This window comes from Anomaloglossus baeobatrachus, chromosome 1 (assembly GCF_048569485.1).
Source record: "Anomaloglossus baeobatrachus isolate aAnoBae1 chromosome 1, aAnoBae1.hap1, whole genome shotgun sequence".
Classification (NCBI taxonomy): Eukaryota; Metazoa; Chordata; class Amphibia; order Anura; family Aromobatidae; genus Anomaloglossus; species Anomaloglossus baeobatrachus.
The window spans coordinates 739,670,294-739,686,790 of NC_134353.1; the positions used below are offsets into that span (position 1 = coordinate 739,670,294).

The 16,497-nt window shown below is 44.8% G+C and overlaps 1 protein-coding gene across 1 annotated transcript in view; it reads right to left on the minus strand.

Moving 5' to 3' along the window:
* The window catches only part of SFI1 (SFI1 centrin binding protein), a 134,319-nt gene extending 123,428 nt beyond the window's left edge, over positions 1–10,891 (minus strand). The window contains 2 exon segments of the mRNA XM_075323458.1: positions 10,592–10,744; positions 10,812–10,891. Coding sequence (XP_075179573.1) covers positions 10,592–10,744; positions 10,812–10,834 — 176 coding nt within the window. The 5' untranslated portion in view covers positions 10,835–10,891.
* Positions 10,892–16,497: the final 5,606 nt, after the last annotated feature.

Genomic DNA, 16,497 nt, shown 5'->3' on the forward strand with positions numbered 1-16,497 from the left:
CATTAGTAGTGGAAAACCTCTTTAATATATATCACTAATTTAATTAACCCCTTCACCACTTGTTGATTTTCCATTTTTCCCTCCCTCTCTTCCAAGAGCCATAACTCTATTTTTTCTGTCAATATAGTTATATGATTATTTGTTCTTTTTTTTGTGTGGAAGAGTTGTACTTTTAATGACACCATTTATTCTGCCTCATATTGTACTAGAAAAAAAAAATCCAAGTGTGTGAAATTGCAAAAAAAAAAAAAAAGTGCAATTACACAATTTTTTTTTTATTATTTACCATGTTCACTAAATGGTAAAACTGATCGGGCATTATGATTCCCCAAGTAAGTTTGTGTTTGTAGATACCAAACATGTATAGTTTTGTTTTTCATTTATTTACAGTATGTCATAAACATGAGTACATATCGCACATTTTTATAAATATTTTATATCTTTTCATGGAACAACACTGAAGATATGACACTTTGATACAATGTAAAGTAGTCAGTGTACAGCTTGTATAATAGTGTAAATTTGGTGCCCTCTAAATAACTCACACAGTCATCAATGTCTAAACCGCTGGGAACAAAAATGAATACACCCCTAAATGATAATGACCAAATTGTGCCCAATTAGCCATTCTCCCTCCCTGGTGTCATGTGACTCATTAATGTTACAAGGTCTAAGGTGTGAATGAGGAGCAGGTGTGTTACATTTGGTGTTATCGCTCACACATGCTCTCATACTGGTCACTGGAAGCTCAACATGGTACAGGGTTTTCTGAAAAAAATGCAATGGTCAACCAAAAAGTTGAGAGCAATTGCTCAGCGTCATATCCAGAGATTGTCTTTTCAAAATAGATGTATTAGTACTGCCAGCATTGCTGCAGAGGTTACAGGGGGAGGGGGGGGAGGGGGGGGTTGGGGTCAGCCTGTCAATACTCAGACCATACGCCACACACTGCATCAAACTGGTCTGCATGGCTGTTGTCTTAAAAGGAGGACTCTAGACTGAGGAATGGTTTACGGGAAACCTGACCTGTGGTCTGATGAGACCAAGATAAACGTATTTGGTTCAGATGATGTTTAGCGTGTGTGGCGGTAACTAGGTGAGGAGTAGAAAGATAAGCGTGTCTTGCCTAGAGTCAAGCATCGTGGTGAGAGTGTAATGGTTGGGGCTGCCCGAGTGCTGCCGGCTGTGGGGAGCTACAATTCATTGAGACAAACGTGAATGCCAACATGTACTATGCAAAACCGAGCATCAACCAGCTCCGTGATGTTGTCATGGTGTAGAGGAGTCCAGAGGCTGCTGTGAAGCTCTAGTGAACTCCATGCCCAAGAGAGTTAAGACAGTCTTCAAAATAATATTGGCCACACAAAATATTGTCACTTTAATGGCTGTGTTTTAAGTTATTTAGAGGTGCACACCAAATGTACACTGTTATACAAGATGGACACTGACTACTTTACATTGTATCAAAGTGTCAGTACTTCAGTGTTGTCCCATAAAAAAAAGGTATAAAAAAAATATTTTCAAAATTTTGAGGGGTGTACTCAATTTTGTGACATACTGTAAGTATGCAAAAAAATTAGAAATGTCAGGAAAAAAGAATCTGCTTTAGTCGCCATTTTTTGAGACCCACAATGTGTCCGTTTTTCGGGATCTGGCGCTGTGTGTGGGGCTTATTTTTTACGTTTTGATTTATACCATTTTGCTACACATCTGTTTTGATCACCTGTTATTGCAATGTTGCGGTGACCAAAAGAAAATGTCATTCTGATATTTCAGGTTTTATTTTTCTTGTTATGCACCTTACCGATGCACCTTACCGATTAGATTTATTCATTTTAGATTTTAATAGATTGAGTAATTCTGAATGCGGCAATACCAAATATGTGTAATTTATTATATAATTTTTACTAGACCCCTAAGGCTATGTTCACACGGAGTTTTTGTCTGTAGTGGGGCTGACCAGACCCGGATTATAAAAGTCCGGATCCACGCGGTTTCAAAGTTGCCAGGGTGGCAGGCCCGGGATTCAGAGTGTTTGATCCGGAACTCGAGAAAATAAAAAAAAAAATAAAGGGAAAATAAGAATGAAGAGCCTCATACTTACCCAGGCTCCAGCTGGCTGTACGCTGCTCCTGCTGCCTCCCTGTGCCGCTCATTTCATATGCACGGCTTTCCCTTTCCCCGCCCACCCTGGCGTCTGATTGATGCAAACGTGCCCCCAGCCTTTGTGACAGCGTCCGACTGCTTCCGCTCACAGACGCTGGCTGCACTCTGGGAGCCAGTGCGTCTCATTCTGGGCCTCCCGATGCACGATTTATGCATCTGGAGCCCAAAGCTGAGCAGAGGAGGAAACATCACCGGCGCCGCTCACCTGGACTCCCTGCTTCATGAAGCAGGCCGTTCAGGCTGAACAGAGGAGTACACATTACAGGCTGCATTTTGAACATGCACCCCTATCACATGACAAATTACGTCATACCTGGAAGGAGCCCTACTTTTAGTGCACGATCTAGACCCACGCAGCTCCGGAAGAGAATGCGCGACCTGTAAGCAGCTTGCCGCCATGACATGGAGCATGGGTGAGTACACTGCGTGCTCCTATCCCCCTATTCCTTCCACCAACATTTTTAATCCCCGGATTCTGGTTCCCATAGACTTATAAGGGTACCAGATTCTGGGAAATGAGCAGGGACCCGCTGATCCCGTTTTTTTGCGAGTCCGCTCAGCTTTAGTCTGCAGCAAAACCTTACCTCTTGGCAGGAAATCTCCTGGTGGTTTTCTCCATTTTTGGTGCATTTTTTTTTTGCTGCATTTTTTGCACTTCCTCAATGACTTGTAGGTAGTGATGGGCGCGCAGATTCAAAAGTACCAAGTGCCGAGCCCAGGACTCAGGTAATAGGAAAAATAAAGAAAAAGAAAATACAGCAGGCGCACTATACTTAGCTGAAGGATGAGTACAACCCAAAGAACACCATCTCAACCGTGAAATATGGGGGTGGAAACATCAAATTTTGGGGGTCCATGTCTGCAAAGGGGACAGGCCGACTTCACCGTACTGAAAGGAGCTTGGATGGACTCATGTATCTTGAGATTTTGTCCAACAATCTCCTTCCCTCATTAAGAGCACTGAATATGGGTCGTGTCTTCCAGCATGACAATGACCCGAAACACACAGCCAGGACAACTAAGGAGTGGCTCATTCAAGGGAGCCTCTCACCATGATTTTCCCTTATAATCTGTGGCCAGCACCAGTGAGCCCTTATATACAGCATTCTAGAATACTGTATATAAGAGCCCAAGCCGCTCTGTATAACCTAAATAAGACCTTCAATATACTCACCTGTGGGGTGGTCATGTCAATGGGTGTCGCTGGTTTCGGGTCCAGCGCCTCCTCTATCCTGTGCAGTTGCCGTCCTTCTTCCCAACTACATGTGGATGATGTGTCCCACGTCATCCACACAGAGGCCTCCATTGCGCTCCTGCACAAGCGCACTTTGGTCTGCCCTGCTGATGGCACATTAAAGTATTGTAGTGCGCATGAGCGGGCGATTTTCAACCTTTCCCTGCACCTTACAGTGCTTTGCTCTGCCCTCAGTGCGCGTGCACAGGAGCGCAATGGAGGCCTGTGTGGAAGACGTAGGACAAGTCATCCAGACGGAGCTATGAAGGAGGATGATGATGGAAGGAAAAGAGGAGGCACCAGCCCAAGACCAGCGACGCCTATCGGCCCCCCAGGTGGGTATAATAAGCTATTTTTTACGTTATACAAAGCAGCCTTAGCAATTTTTTTACAGCATTCTAGAATGCTGTACAGTTAGGTCCAGAAATATTTGGACAGTGACACAATTTTCGCGAGTTGGGCTCTGCATGCCACCACATTGGATTTGAAATGAAACCTCTACAACAGAATTCAAGTGCAGATTGTAAAGTTTAATTTGAAGGTTTGAACAAAAATATCTTATAGAAATTGTAGGAATTGTACACATTTCTTTACAAACACTCCACATTTTAGGAGGTCAAAAGTAATTGGACAAATAAACCAAACCCAGACAAAATATTTTTATTTTCAATATTTTGTTGCGAATCCTTTGGAGGCAATCACTGCCTTAAGTCTGGAACCCATGGACATCACCAAACGCTGGGTTTCCTCCTTCTTAATGCTTTGCCAGGCCTTTACAGCCGCAGCCTTCAGGTCTTGCTTGTTTGTGGGTCTTTCCGTCTTAAGTCTGGATTTGAGCAAGTGAAATGCATGCTCAATTGGGTTAAGATCTGGTGATTGACTTGGCCATTGCAGAATGTTCCACTTTTTTGCACTCATGAACTCCTGGGTAGCTTTGGCTGTATGCTTGGGGTCATTGTCCATCTGTACTATGAAGCGCCGTCCGATCAACTTTGCGGCATTTGGCTGAATCTGGGCTGAAAGTATATCCCGGTACACTTCAGAATTCATTCGGCTACTCTTGTCTGCTGTTATGTCATCAATAAACACAAGTGACCCAGTGCCATTGAAAGCCATGCATGCCCATGCCATCACGTTGCCTCCACCATGTTTTACAGAGGATGTGGTGTGCCTTGGATCATGTGCCGTTCCCTTTCTTCTCCAAACTTTTTTCTTCCCATCATTCTGGTACAGGTTGATCTTTGTCTCATCTGTCCATAGAATACTTTTCCAGAACTGAGCTGGCTTCATGAGGTGTTTTTCAGCAAATTTAACTCTGGCCTGTCTATTTTTGGAATTGATGAATGGTTTGCATCTAGATGTGAACCCTTTGTATTTACTTTCATGGAGTCTTCTCTTTACTGTTGACTTAGAGACAGATACACCTACTTCACTGAGAGTGTTCTGGACTTCAGTTGATGTTGTGAACGGGTTCTTCTTCACCAAAGAAAGTATGCGGCGATCATCCACCACTGTTGTCATCCGTGGACGCCCAGGCCTTTATGAGTTCCCAAGCTCACCAGTCAATTCCTTTTTTCTCAGAATGTACCCGACTGTTGATTTTGCTACTCCAAGCATGTCTGCTATCTCTCTGATGGACTTTTTCTTTTTTTTCAGCCTCAGGATGTTCTGCTTCACCTCAATTGAGAGTTCCTTAGACCGCATGTTGTCTGGTCACAGGAACAGCTTCCAAATGCAAAACCACACACCTGTAATCAACCCCAGACCTTTTAACTACTTCACTGATTACAGGTTAACGAGGGAGACGCCTTCAGAGTTAATTGCAGCCCTTAGAGTCCCTTGTCCAATTACTTTTGGTCCCTTTAAAAAGAGGAGGCTATGCATTACAGAGCTATGATTCCTAAACCCTTTCTCCGATTTGGATGTGAAAACTCTCATATTGCAGCTGGGAGTGTGCACTTTCAGCCCATATTATATATATAATTGTATTTCTGAACATGTTTTTGTAAACAGCTAAAATAACAAAACTTGTGTCACTGTCCAAATATTTCTGGACCTAACTGTATATAAGAGCTTACTGGTGGTGGTCACAGCTTATAGGGGACAAATATGGTGATAAGTTACCTTTTAAGAAGCATTTCAAGGTCCAGGAGTGGCCTAGCCAGTCTCCAGACCTGAGCCCAATAGAAAATCTTTGGAGAGATCGGAGACTCAATGTTGTCCAGCGACAGCCCCGAAACCTGAAACATCTGGAGAACTGTATGGAGGAGTGGGACAAAATCCCTGCTGCAGTGTGTGCAAACTTGGTCAAGAATTACAGGAAACATCTGACATCTCTAATTGAAAACAAAGGTTTCTGCCAAATATTAAGTTCTGTTCTCTATTGTATCAGATACTTATTTCAAACAATAAAATGCAAATTAATTATTTAAAAATCATACAATATTATTTTATGCATTTTTTTATTTTGTCTGTCACAGTTGAAGTTTAACAACGATAAAAATTACAGCCTTTACCATTCTTTGTAGGTGGGAAAACTTGCAAAATTCTCAGTATATCAAATACTTATTTTCCCTACTTTATGTCATGACCATGATCATTATCTGACCCTGGCTTAGATGACAACCCATCGGCACCCCACAATCATGTCACGGGACTGAAGATGGGGGTGGGGAGTAACACACTCCCCACTGGAGAGAGTTAAATCTCGATCTAAGAGATTGACAGCATGATTTAACTAGTTAACAGGTATGGGTAGATCCCCAATCAGATCAGCATGTGATGTGCAGGGGTGGCGCTAGTCTCTCCTTTTCCTGCATCAGTGTTATCTCCTCACAATGTGCACTTAGGCTATGTGCCCACGTAGCATATGTTCATGCAGTTATGCTGCGTTCTGCACCGCAGTGTAACTGCATGCGTCCTGCATCCCCTGCACAATCTATGAAGATTGTGCCTAATCCATGCCCCCGTTGCGTATTAGAACGCAGCGCTTCGGCTGCTGCCGAAGCGCTGCGTTCTTAAAAGCAACATGTCACTTCTTTCATGCGCTTTGCATGCAGCCCCCGCTCTGTCTATGGGAGGGGCTGCATCCAGAACGCATGAAATCGGCTTTTCATTACCGACTGCTTCTGCAGCGATTTGAAGCGCACGTGTGCTGTTCAAATCGCTGCAGAAATTTCTGCAGGGACAGAACACAACGTGGGCACATAGCCCAACAGTGAACTCTCATCAGTGCACAGTGACAAGATCCCACTGAGCATCCATCAGAATTCACAACTGACACTTTCTCCATAGAACAGGGACGAGCTGGACATCACTGAGGACCCTTTGTGTCAGGCAGAGGTTGCACCAGTGACCGCGGCCTTTGGCCCCTGATAAAGACTCCATGGTCCACTGATGGTCCACCCCATGTAACATGATTTCCCTGCAGATTACAATGATACCTGCAGGTAAATGGTAGTGCTTGGAGGAGACCGGCTCTTCATTCCCATCTACATTGTCATTTAGAAAAACAACCGTGCTGGAGTCATCAGTGGCGTTATCCTACCGATCCCACCTACTCATAGATTCCTTCACATTCCACCAAAAAAAAAAAAAAAACAACATTCTTTGATTGAAATAACAGCGCTGCATGGAGCAATACATTTTCCCCAAATTTGAGGGAATCTGCCACAGAGCCTCCGATGCAGATTTGCAATGCTAGCAAGTGTGTGAACCGCCGCACAATGTGCCGCTATCAGGGAAGCAATGCAAGCGTACAACACTTGAGGTCATCTATGAAGGAGGATCTGATGGAGGCAATTCTATTTCTCAGAACAAATTCATAGACTGTACAAATTTTATTTATCATAAAATCTGTAAAATTGTATCATAAAAATGATTAAATGTCTGATGTTCATATTGTTCTACAATAAATTTGTCACTTAAATTCCCAGAGGGGCATTGCAGCTATACGTCCACTTACCACTGACAGCCAGACTGGTTTGTCAGGTCTCCATAAGGAGAATAGTCTTCCCCCGTGGTCCCCACAAAGCTTCTCATACAGCCAGATCAGACACCCCATACTTTGCACTGACGAAGGGCAATCAACCTGAAACACAGTGTCTGCAAATTGGGATTCTGATCTGGCATATATCCTCGGTCATATGAAAAAGCTTGTCAAAAGCAGGGCTGTGGAGTCGGAGTCGTGGAGTCTGAGCTCATTTTGGTGGAGTCGGTATAAAATGCAAAAACTCCAACTCCTAAAATATATATTAATTGGGGACAGTAGTGCAATGCAGAATGTGATGAGAATTTTTTTATAGGAATTTGGGAAACTTATGAAATGTCTTATAAATGTCTGTTCTATTCCTGATCTAAGGCTGCACTCACACACAGCTTTTTTCTGCGTTTTTTGAGGATACGTTTGTCAGCTGCAAAAGCAGATCAGCTAAAAAAAACCGCATCACCACACAAACTGACTGCTCATTCTTTGTGAGGCTCCTCACAGAACGCTGTGTCTGAATGTCCTAACTTTTCACCCATTGCCTTTGCCGGGATCCCAGAGTCACTGCATTTCACTGAATTTTTTTGCCATCAATGTTCGATATGTTTGTGACAAGAAAGAAATTGTTAGCAAGACACTGGCAGTAAAAGATACTAAAGCTCATCACACCGGCCAGTTTCTCCAGGCCTTAGTGGAAAAGGTTCTGCAAGATTAGGAACGCAAAAAAGAACAGGTTCTTGCTATTGTAACGGACAATGCTTCAAACATAAGTACAATTAAACTGATGAATGAGAGTAATGAACAACAGCTAGAAGAAAATTTAGGATTCAGTATGCTTGAGTTGAAGCCACAGTGCTGTTCATGTAACTGAGGAACAAACAGATATTACAACAGAAGAACAGCAAAATGATTCTTTAGGATTAGATGATCTTGTTGAAGCTGCTTTAAAACATTTTCATATTCATCACATGGGCTGTGTTGTGCACACGCTGCAGCTGGCAATAAGAGAGAGTCTGCAAGAGGGACACACATCCGTCTTTTTGCCGGTTTGGCGGATGTGGCACACTCCAGTACAGTGTATACAGTACAGTGGCAGCGCGACAAACGACGGTCACATACTTTCATGTGACCGGAGCATGTGACCCGGAAGTTGTGGCGCTGCCACTGTACTGTATCGTACTGTACTGGCGTGCGCCACATCCGCCAAACCGGCGAAAAGCCGGATGTGTGAAACTGGGCGGACATGCTGGAAATCTGATTGGAAAAGTGAGGAAGTTGGTTATTGCCGCCAGAACCCCTAAAATTGATTCCATCTCGAAGAGACGTGCTGGGAAAGGGGCAATTGTTGATCAAGCCTCTTGGTGAGGTAGCACTTATTTAATGACTGAGCGATTGCTTGAACTAAAATCGTTTCTTATAGATATGGTGAACCCTCAAGTAACCTTAAATGAAGGTCAATAGACACAGGTGGCTGAATTGAAGGAATTGCTTAATCATCCATTTACCGTGACTAAAAAATTACAAGCTGAGGATTTAACTCCTGGCTTTTTCATAAGGGAGTGGAAGAACTTGCTATTTTGCCTGTCCCAAAGACGAGGTTTAATCGCAGATGGCATTTCTGCTTCAATGACACAGAGAGAGACACAGCTATTGGAAAATAAAATTCTTCTGGCATCTGTTTATGTGGACCCAAGTCATTATATACTGCTTGATGATCAACAGCTTACTAAAGGAAAAGAAGCTTTGAGTGAGGTAGCAGTTAGGATGAGTGGCTACAGGACTGCCAGGCTCAAGAGGACTTGGGGCCCGACAGTGCTACTGCTGCCATATCTTCATCCTCATCAGATGAGGAGTTTAACTTTGACAAGTATTCGGATGGCAAAGTGTTGCCGCAAGGAAAAAGATTTCACTCAGTCTCCTATAGCAGCAGATTGACCAGATTTCAGTAAAATTTTTCACTTGCTCTCAAAGAAATAGAAAAATTCAACCGTTCATCAAAACTGACCGTGCATTAGGAAATTCCTTTCTACCCGAAAATTGTTAGAGATGTTGCCCATGTGGTTACAGCTTTGCCTCCAACCCAAATTACTGTACAGAGGTTGTTCTCTAGCCTTAAAATTATTAGGTCAGATTTGAGGTCATCTGCGAAGGAGGATCTGATGGAGGCAATTCTATAATTCTATTTCTTACAACAAATTCATAAACTGCACAAATGGTATTATTTAGTATGTTTCTGTTGAAAACTGTTTTTTGCCACTTACATAGTGTGTATATATTATATATATATATATATATATATATATATATATATACACATATACATACACACACTATGTAATACACTATGTAAGTGGCAAAAAACAGTTTTCAACAAAAACATACTAAATAATAACATTTAGTATAATGCTTATATTTAAGTGAAAAATGTATTGTAGTGCAATGTGAACATCAGACATTAATCATTTTTATGAAAGAATAATCAAGATATTTAGAACATAAAATATATTTATTGGAATACAACTTTAGAACACGAAAAACTGTAATAAACTATAAATATGTAATACAATATGTAAATATATTATACATACACACAAGATATATAATCTACTGTACATTACATATTGTATTACATCGCAAGTTTGGCTTACCGACTCCACAGCCCTGCTGTATACACTGCGGGACAGCCTGCGTGGCACTGAGGGACAGCCTGCGTGGCACTGCGGGACAGCCTGCGTGGCACTGCGGGACAGCCTGCGTGGCACTGCGGGACAGCCTGAGTGGCACTGCGGGACAGCCTGCGTGGCACTGCGGGACAGCCTGAGTGGCACTGCGGGACAGCCTGAGTGGCACTGCGGGACAGCCTGCGTGGCACTGCGGGACAGCCTGCGTGGCACTGCGGGACAGCCTGCGTGGCACTGCGGGACAGCCTGCGTGGCACTGCGGGACAGCCTGCGTGGCACTGCGGGACAGCCTGCGTGGCACTGCGGGACAGCCTGCGCGGCACTGCGGAATAACTTTTTAGCTTGATTTGGGAAAACAGACAAACAGGAGCACAGCCACATTTATCCTATACATTAAACAGATCCTGTACTGCAAGGATCTGCAGCTGTTGTGAAACTACAACTCCCAGCGTTCCTTCCTGTTCCATGCTGTCTAGACCTGCTGGGAGTTGTAGTTCCCGGCTGACCTCTGCCCCCACACTGTACCTGATGCGCAGCTCCTTCAGCCTCCCGCCTCGGTTCCAGGTATAGCTCACTCGGTAAGGCCGGCTGCTCTTTCCCATGGTTGCAGGGCCCCTGGGGGCCACAGCTGGGACTCTCGGGGGCAGTTTGGCTGTGGCAGCCTTAGGTGCTTTCTGCCTAGAAGAAACAACCATGATTAATGTCGGCGCGCTGTGACGGCCCCCTCCCCGGACAGGCATTATACCGGTCTCTCAGCGGACGCTCCATCTGTCTGCTCCGGTCCCGGCCGCCGCCACATCCGCGCTTCACTTCCCGCCCGTTGTCCTAGTCACAGGACGCCGGAGACTCCAGAATGCAGCACAGCGCCACCTGCCGACACCGCGCGGAAACACAGGCGCAGGGCAACACTGGGGGAAGCGGCGGGTCTGATCCTCTGAAGAATAACGTGATGGACTCCATTCACTGTCCCCTCAATAAACGTGAACTATTCACATAGTGGCTCCGCCTGGCCTAGTAGTATTGTACACACAGTGCGTATTGTATGCTTTTTAGTGCTGTTTTCTCACAAACGTGCACTTTTATGCCAGCAAAGTCCATGACAATTCTGGTTTTGTGCACGTTGCTTTTTCCATTTGCAGGAGAATATAAACTGCAGCTTGCCAATTCTTTCAGCGGTTTTCACCCCAAATGCATAAAAAACAATACATGGAAAAACGCATCAGAAACACGTCAATAACGCACGGGTTTTCTCTGCCAGGAGATGCAGGTTTGGTGCAGTTTTTGATGCAGTGTTGGTGCAGAGTTGCCAGATCTGCATGTCTGTCTATATACCAGCAAAGTAAGATTTTGCTTATTTTTTCCTTGTAGATTTGGTACAGAAAATAATCTGTAGTATGTCAATTATTGGTCCGTTTTTTAGCCTTTCAACCCATTGTTTTAATTAAGAAAAACGCATTGGCACAAAACACGTCCATTTTTCTGCCAAAGGCCTCGGTTCCACTTGTGTTTTGCAACACAAAACACAAGTGCAATCCGATAAAACATCACATTGCTCTCACTTTAGTGATGGGATAGTGTCCATCTGCAATTGATTTCTCATGCCATATTGACCTGAGCAATGAATCGCAGCACGCGGTGTTTGGCAGCGATTCTCGGTTTACACGCACCCATACAAGTCTATGGGAACGTGTGAAACATCGCACTGCACTCGCATGTCATGCGACTGCAGTATGATGTACGCAGAGACGGGCTGGGGAGGAGATGGGGAGAAAGTGCTCCCTCCATTTTCTCTACAGCTGTGACCCAATCGCAAGATCACATCTCAGTCGCATGACCCTCGGCTGACACCCGTAGTAGAGGGTCATTAGCATAACGCTTCTGATGCTCTCGCATCGCAGGCTATGTGCAAGTGCAACCGAGGCCAAAAGGTGCAGATTTGATGCAGAAAATTCCTACACCAAATACTCCACGTGCACACATAGCCTATAGCTTTTATCCGGGGATATGTATCAGCGCCCAAATTTAGGCCTGGTATATGATCTGTCCGTAGTGTACAATCTGGCCTCTAGTAAATGTTAAGATTCTGACTAAGTTGGATAAGAGAAGGGAGAAAGCTCACCAAAATATTCAATAGATCCACTGATGCACGGAAAGTGGCTGGGGTCCACTTGTAACAACAGGTAATAAATTACGGCACATCGATCGCCCATAAAACAAAAAAAAGTAGCTTTATTTAAATGCGTTTTGAAACTTTTTGCCCTTAGGCTGTTTCACACATCCGGCTTTTCCCCGGTTTGACGGATGCGGCGCACGCCAGCACAATGTATACAGTACACTGGCAGCGCAACAAACGCCGGTGACATGCTGTCATGTGACCGGAGCAAGTTGCGGCGCTGCCACTGTACTATATCATACTGTACTGGCATGCGCCGGATCGTCAAACCGGCGAAAAGCCGGATGTGTGAAACTACCCTATTACTCATATTCATACAGACAAACTAAACACAGACCATATGGCAGCTAGACTAATACCACATGTGAACTGAATAAACGCTAAACCAATTAGTTGATTAATCAGCTGTAAATTTGAGGAAGAACCTCCCATCTGCCCCACACTTAAGAGATATACATGCAAATAAATGAAATTATTTCCAAATCATATCAAACGTAAACAAAATGTACAGATATAAATTTATAACAAAAATATATTTTTTATCAAATTTGCATAAAGTGATATAGTATTAATTTGATAGACTCTCAGAAATTACTGGATGTTACATTACAATGATCCTCTTCCATGGTACATTAACATTTCTTTGATTATCATATTGGGAGCACAAACATCCCTCCTAGAGAAGTAAAGCAAACACTGCAAGCGGCTCTCACTGGGCTGAGCAAAGAGCGTACCCGAGCACAGAGATCCTCGATCGAGTGGTGTTCATACGTAAAGCACCCGAACTCTGGTTTTTTTGTAAAGTCTGTGTTGGTGCGAACACCGAACCTCGGGTTGAAGAATCAGCAGAATACATAAAATGATGAGTTTCCCCCAATTGAAGGAAAGACTATTGATTGGAAACAATCAGTCCACCTCGGGGAGCAATACCATTTGACTTTGATAGTCTGGGCTGTCGCAATCAGATCCAGTATCGGCTTCCTGAAATGACTGGTGATCTGCCAATACATTTCCAGATTCAGGCCCCATTCCCCCAGGAGGATACATTTTCTTCTTAACCAATCTGCTTTGTGGTTGAGGGCACCCCTGACGTTTACCACTGAGATACAGCAAAGGTTGTCTTCTGCCCATGATATTCTTTCTCCACTGAGAACCCCCTCTGTTTGTTGATATAGAAGATTGAAGTAAGGTTGTCTGACTGAATCTGAAAATGATGCTCATGTAGGAGCTATTGGCAATGGAGTAGAGGTAACCTAATTGCCCTGAGTTCCCTCATATTGGAGAAAAGAGTTGAGCCCTGGTTGGACCACACTTTCTAAACCACATGGCTTCTGCATGCATATCCTGAGACTGAGGCATCCCTAGTGAGCATTTTTGGAAAAGCCACTTCCTGACTTCTGTCCTGAGTCAGGTGAGAACAGTTCAGGGTGTCTAGGTAAGTATAGTCACTGTTTCAACCGAAAATTGTTCTGTGAAATTCTGGCCAAGGGTATTTCTTTTATCGAGGATGTGAGGAGGCGCAGTATTCTCATCACTTGGTGAATTGAAATTTCCTTTACAGATAAAAGAAGTGACACGTAGTAAAGTTTCTCCACCCAATCTTCTGTTAGTATTAAGAGTTATCTATAACAAATCCAGATAATTTATTCTGTTGGAAGGAATCCGATGTGATATGTCGTGATTGATCTGTGCAGGGCTATTTCCAGAAGGATTTTCTTGGACGGTGCCTTCATCAACTAGTCGTCCAGGAGGGGAGCAAGATTACCTTCATCCTCAAAGAACAAAAACTACTGCCATCTTTGTGAAAACGCTAAGAGCTGACCAGATCCCCAACGGAAGGTGGCTAAACTGGAGATTAAGGGTGGCTTTACACGCTGCGACATTGCTAGCGATGGCGAGCGTGATAGCACCCGCCCCTATCGTTATGCCGATATTTGGTGATCGCTGCCGTAGCGAACATTATCGCTACGGCAGCGTCACACGCACTTACCCAGTCGGCGGCGTCGCTGTGACTGCCGAACAATCCCTCCCTCAAGAGAGGGATGTTTGGCGTCACAGCGACGTCACCGCGACGTCACTAAGCGACCGGCCAATCAAAGCGGAGGGGCGGAGATGAGCGGGATGAACATCCCGCCCACCTTCTTCCTTCCTCATTGCCGGCGTGTAGCAGGTAAGGAGAGGTTCCTCGTTCCTGCGGCGTCACACGTAGCGATGTGTGCTGTCGCAGGGACGAGGAAAAACTTCGCCCCAGCAACAGAAGCGATAATTGGGAGCGGACACCCATGTCAACGAGGAGCGATTTTGGACGTTTTTGCAATGATCCAAAATCACTCCTAGGAGTCACACACAACGAGATCGCTACAGCGGCCGGATGTGCGTCACAAAATCTGTGACCCCAACGAGATCGCTGTAGCGATCTCGTAGCGTGTAAAGCCCGCTTGACTTTGTGATGCTGGAGAAATAACGCTATGCAAAAGTATTTTCTGTGAGACTAATATTGTAATATGAAGATTTGCTTCTGCAGATCTAGAGTTGCTAGGAAATCTCCTTGTTGAATGAAGCATATAACCGAATGTCACAATGACTTTGGGATAGTGGGGAACCAGGGTTCCTAAACTGTCCCTCAAGCTAGGGGACAGGCCTGAATCTCCTTCCTGGCCCTGCTCCTGACCAGTCCTGATATAATTCCCCCTTCCTCTCACCCCAGGGTGGAACATAGAACGGACAGGAGAGTGTTGAAACACAGATAAAGACACACAAGGAAAAAAACAAAAACTCAGTCACACAGCACACACACCAAGCAAAAAGCACAACTTTCACCAAAGAGAGTCTGGAACACCACACCTCACAGACCAACATAGAATAACCTATAGCTGGCATGTGTAGAAGAATTCCAACAGTATAAATAAATAGGAGTGGAGCAGATGTGATTGGTCTCCCCATAACATGTGATTAAAGAGCAAGCAGACTAGCAGAGATTAACTCTTGCTAGCCTGCCTATGAATCAGCACACAGCAGGTCAACGCCCAAGTCTTCCTGTGTTGATCCCAGACACCAGAGAAAACCCCCTCGGGCAGAGTGTAAGAATCGGCAATCTGAACAGAGTCCAATGCCGCTATAACAGTCAGTCAATAGCAAGTAAATTATAACCCTATAGGTGGATTTACCAGATCAGCTTTGTTTTGATTGGGATCTGATTACTGTGATACTAGGCACAATATTTTAGTAAAAAAACTTATTTTGTATTTACCAATATTAAATAATAAATATGTGTATTTTGATACTGACTCAAGTTCCTCGTGTTTTTGAAGTTGTTGATGGAGTCATAAAGAATCTTTAAGATGGGTTGTTTGAACTTTTGTGTCTTCTCTTTAGAACTACTACTTAGTTGCCCTGGCTGTGTGTTTTGGGTCATTGTCATGTTGGAAGCCCCAGCCACGACCCATGTTGAATGCTCTTACTGAGGGAAGGGGTTTATTGGGCAAAATCTTGCGATACATGACCCCATCCATCCTCCCTTCAATACGGTGCAGTCATCCTGTTCCTTTTGCATAAAAGCCCCCAAAGTATGATATTTCCACCCCCATGCTTCACGGTTGGAATGCTGTTCTTGGGGTTGTACTCATTCTGCATCTTCCTACAAACACAGCAAGTGGAGTTGACACCAAAAAGTTGTATTTTGGTCTTATCTGTCTTCATGACCTTCTCACATGCCTCCTCTTCATCATCTAGATCAGACCTGGGCAAGGAGCGGCCCGCTGGCCACATCCGGCCCGCCTACTCTCTGTGACCGGCCCGCCTGGCTCCGGGCGTCCTTGCTGGCCGGTTACTGATGAGGGCAATCCGACCTGTTGTCCGGAGCTCCAGGCTCCGGGCGGCCCGTGGTCAGATTGCCCTCATCACACGCTGCGTGCCGGCGTGCAGGGAACAGAAGACATTTCCTGCAGCGCCGCACAGTGCAGCAGCGGAACGCAGGAATCTGTCCTCTGTTGCCTGCCGGCACTTTCTCTGTGACACACGCGCGCGTCCTGATGTCGTCAGTAAGGCGCGCGTGTGTGTCATTTGAAAAGTTCCCGCCCGGCAGGAGAAGAAGATGCAGCAGCCGGGGCCTCTATGGAGAGAGGAAGCAGCTCAGCGGGGGGCCGTACAAGAGAAGAAGGATGTCAGCGGGAGCCCGTACGGAGGTGCCTGAGGAGGGAAAGGTGAGTGGTGACTAGTAAACTGAGGGGACAATGGGGGGGGGGTAACTGGTGAGTAA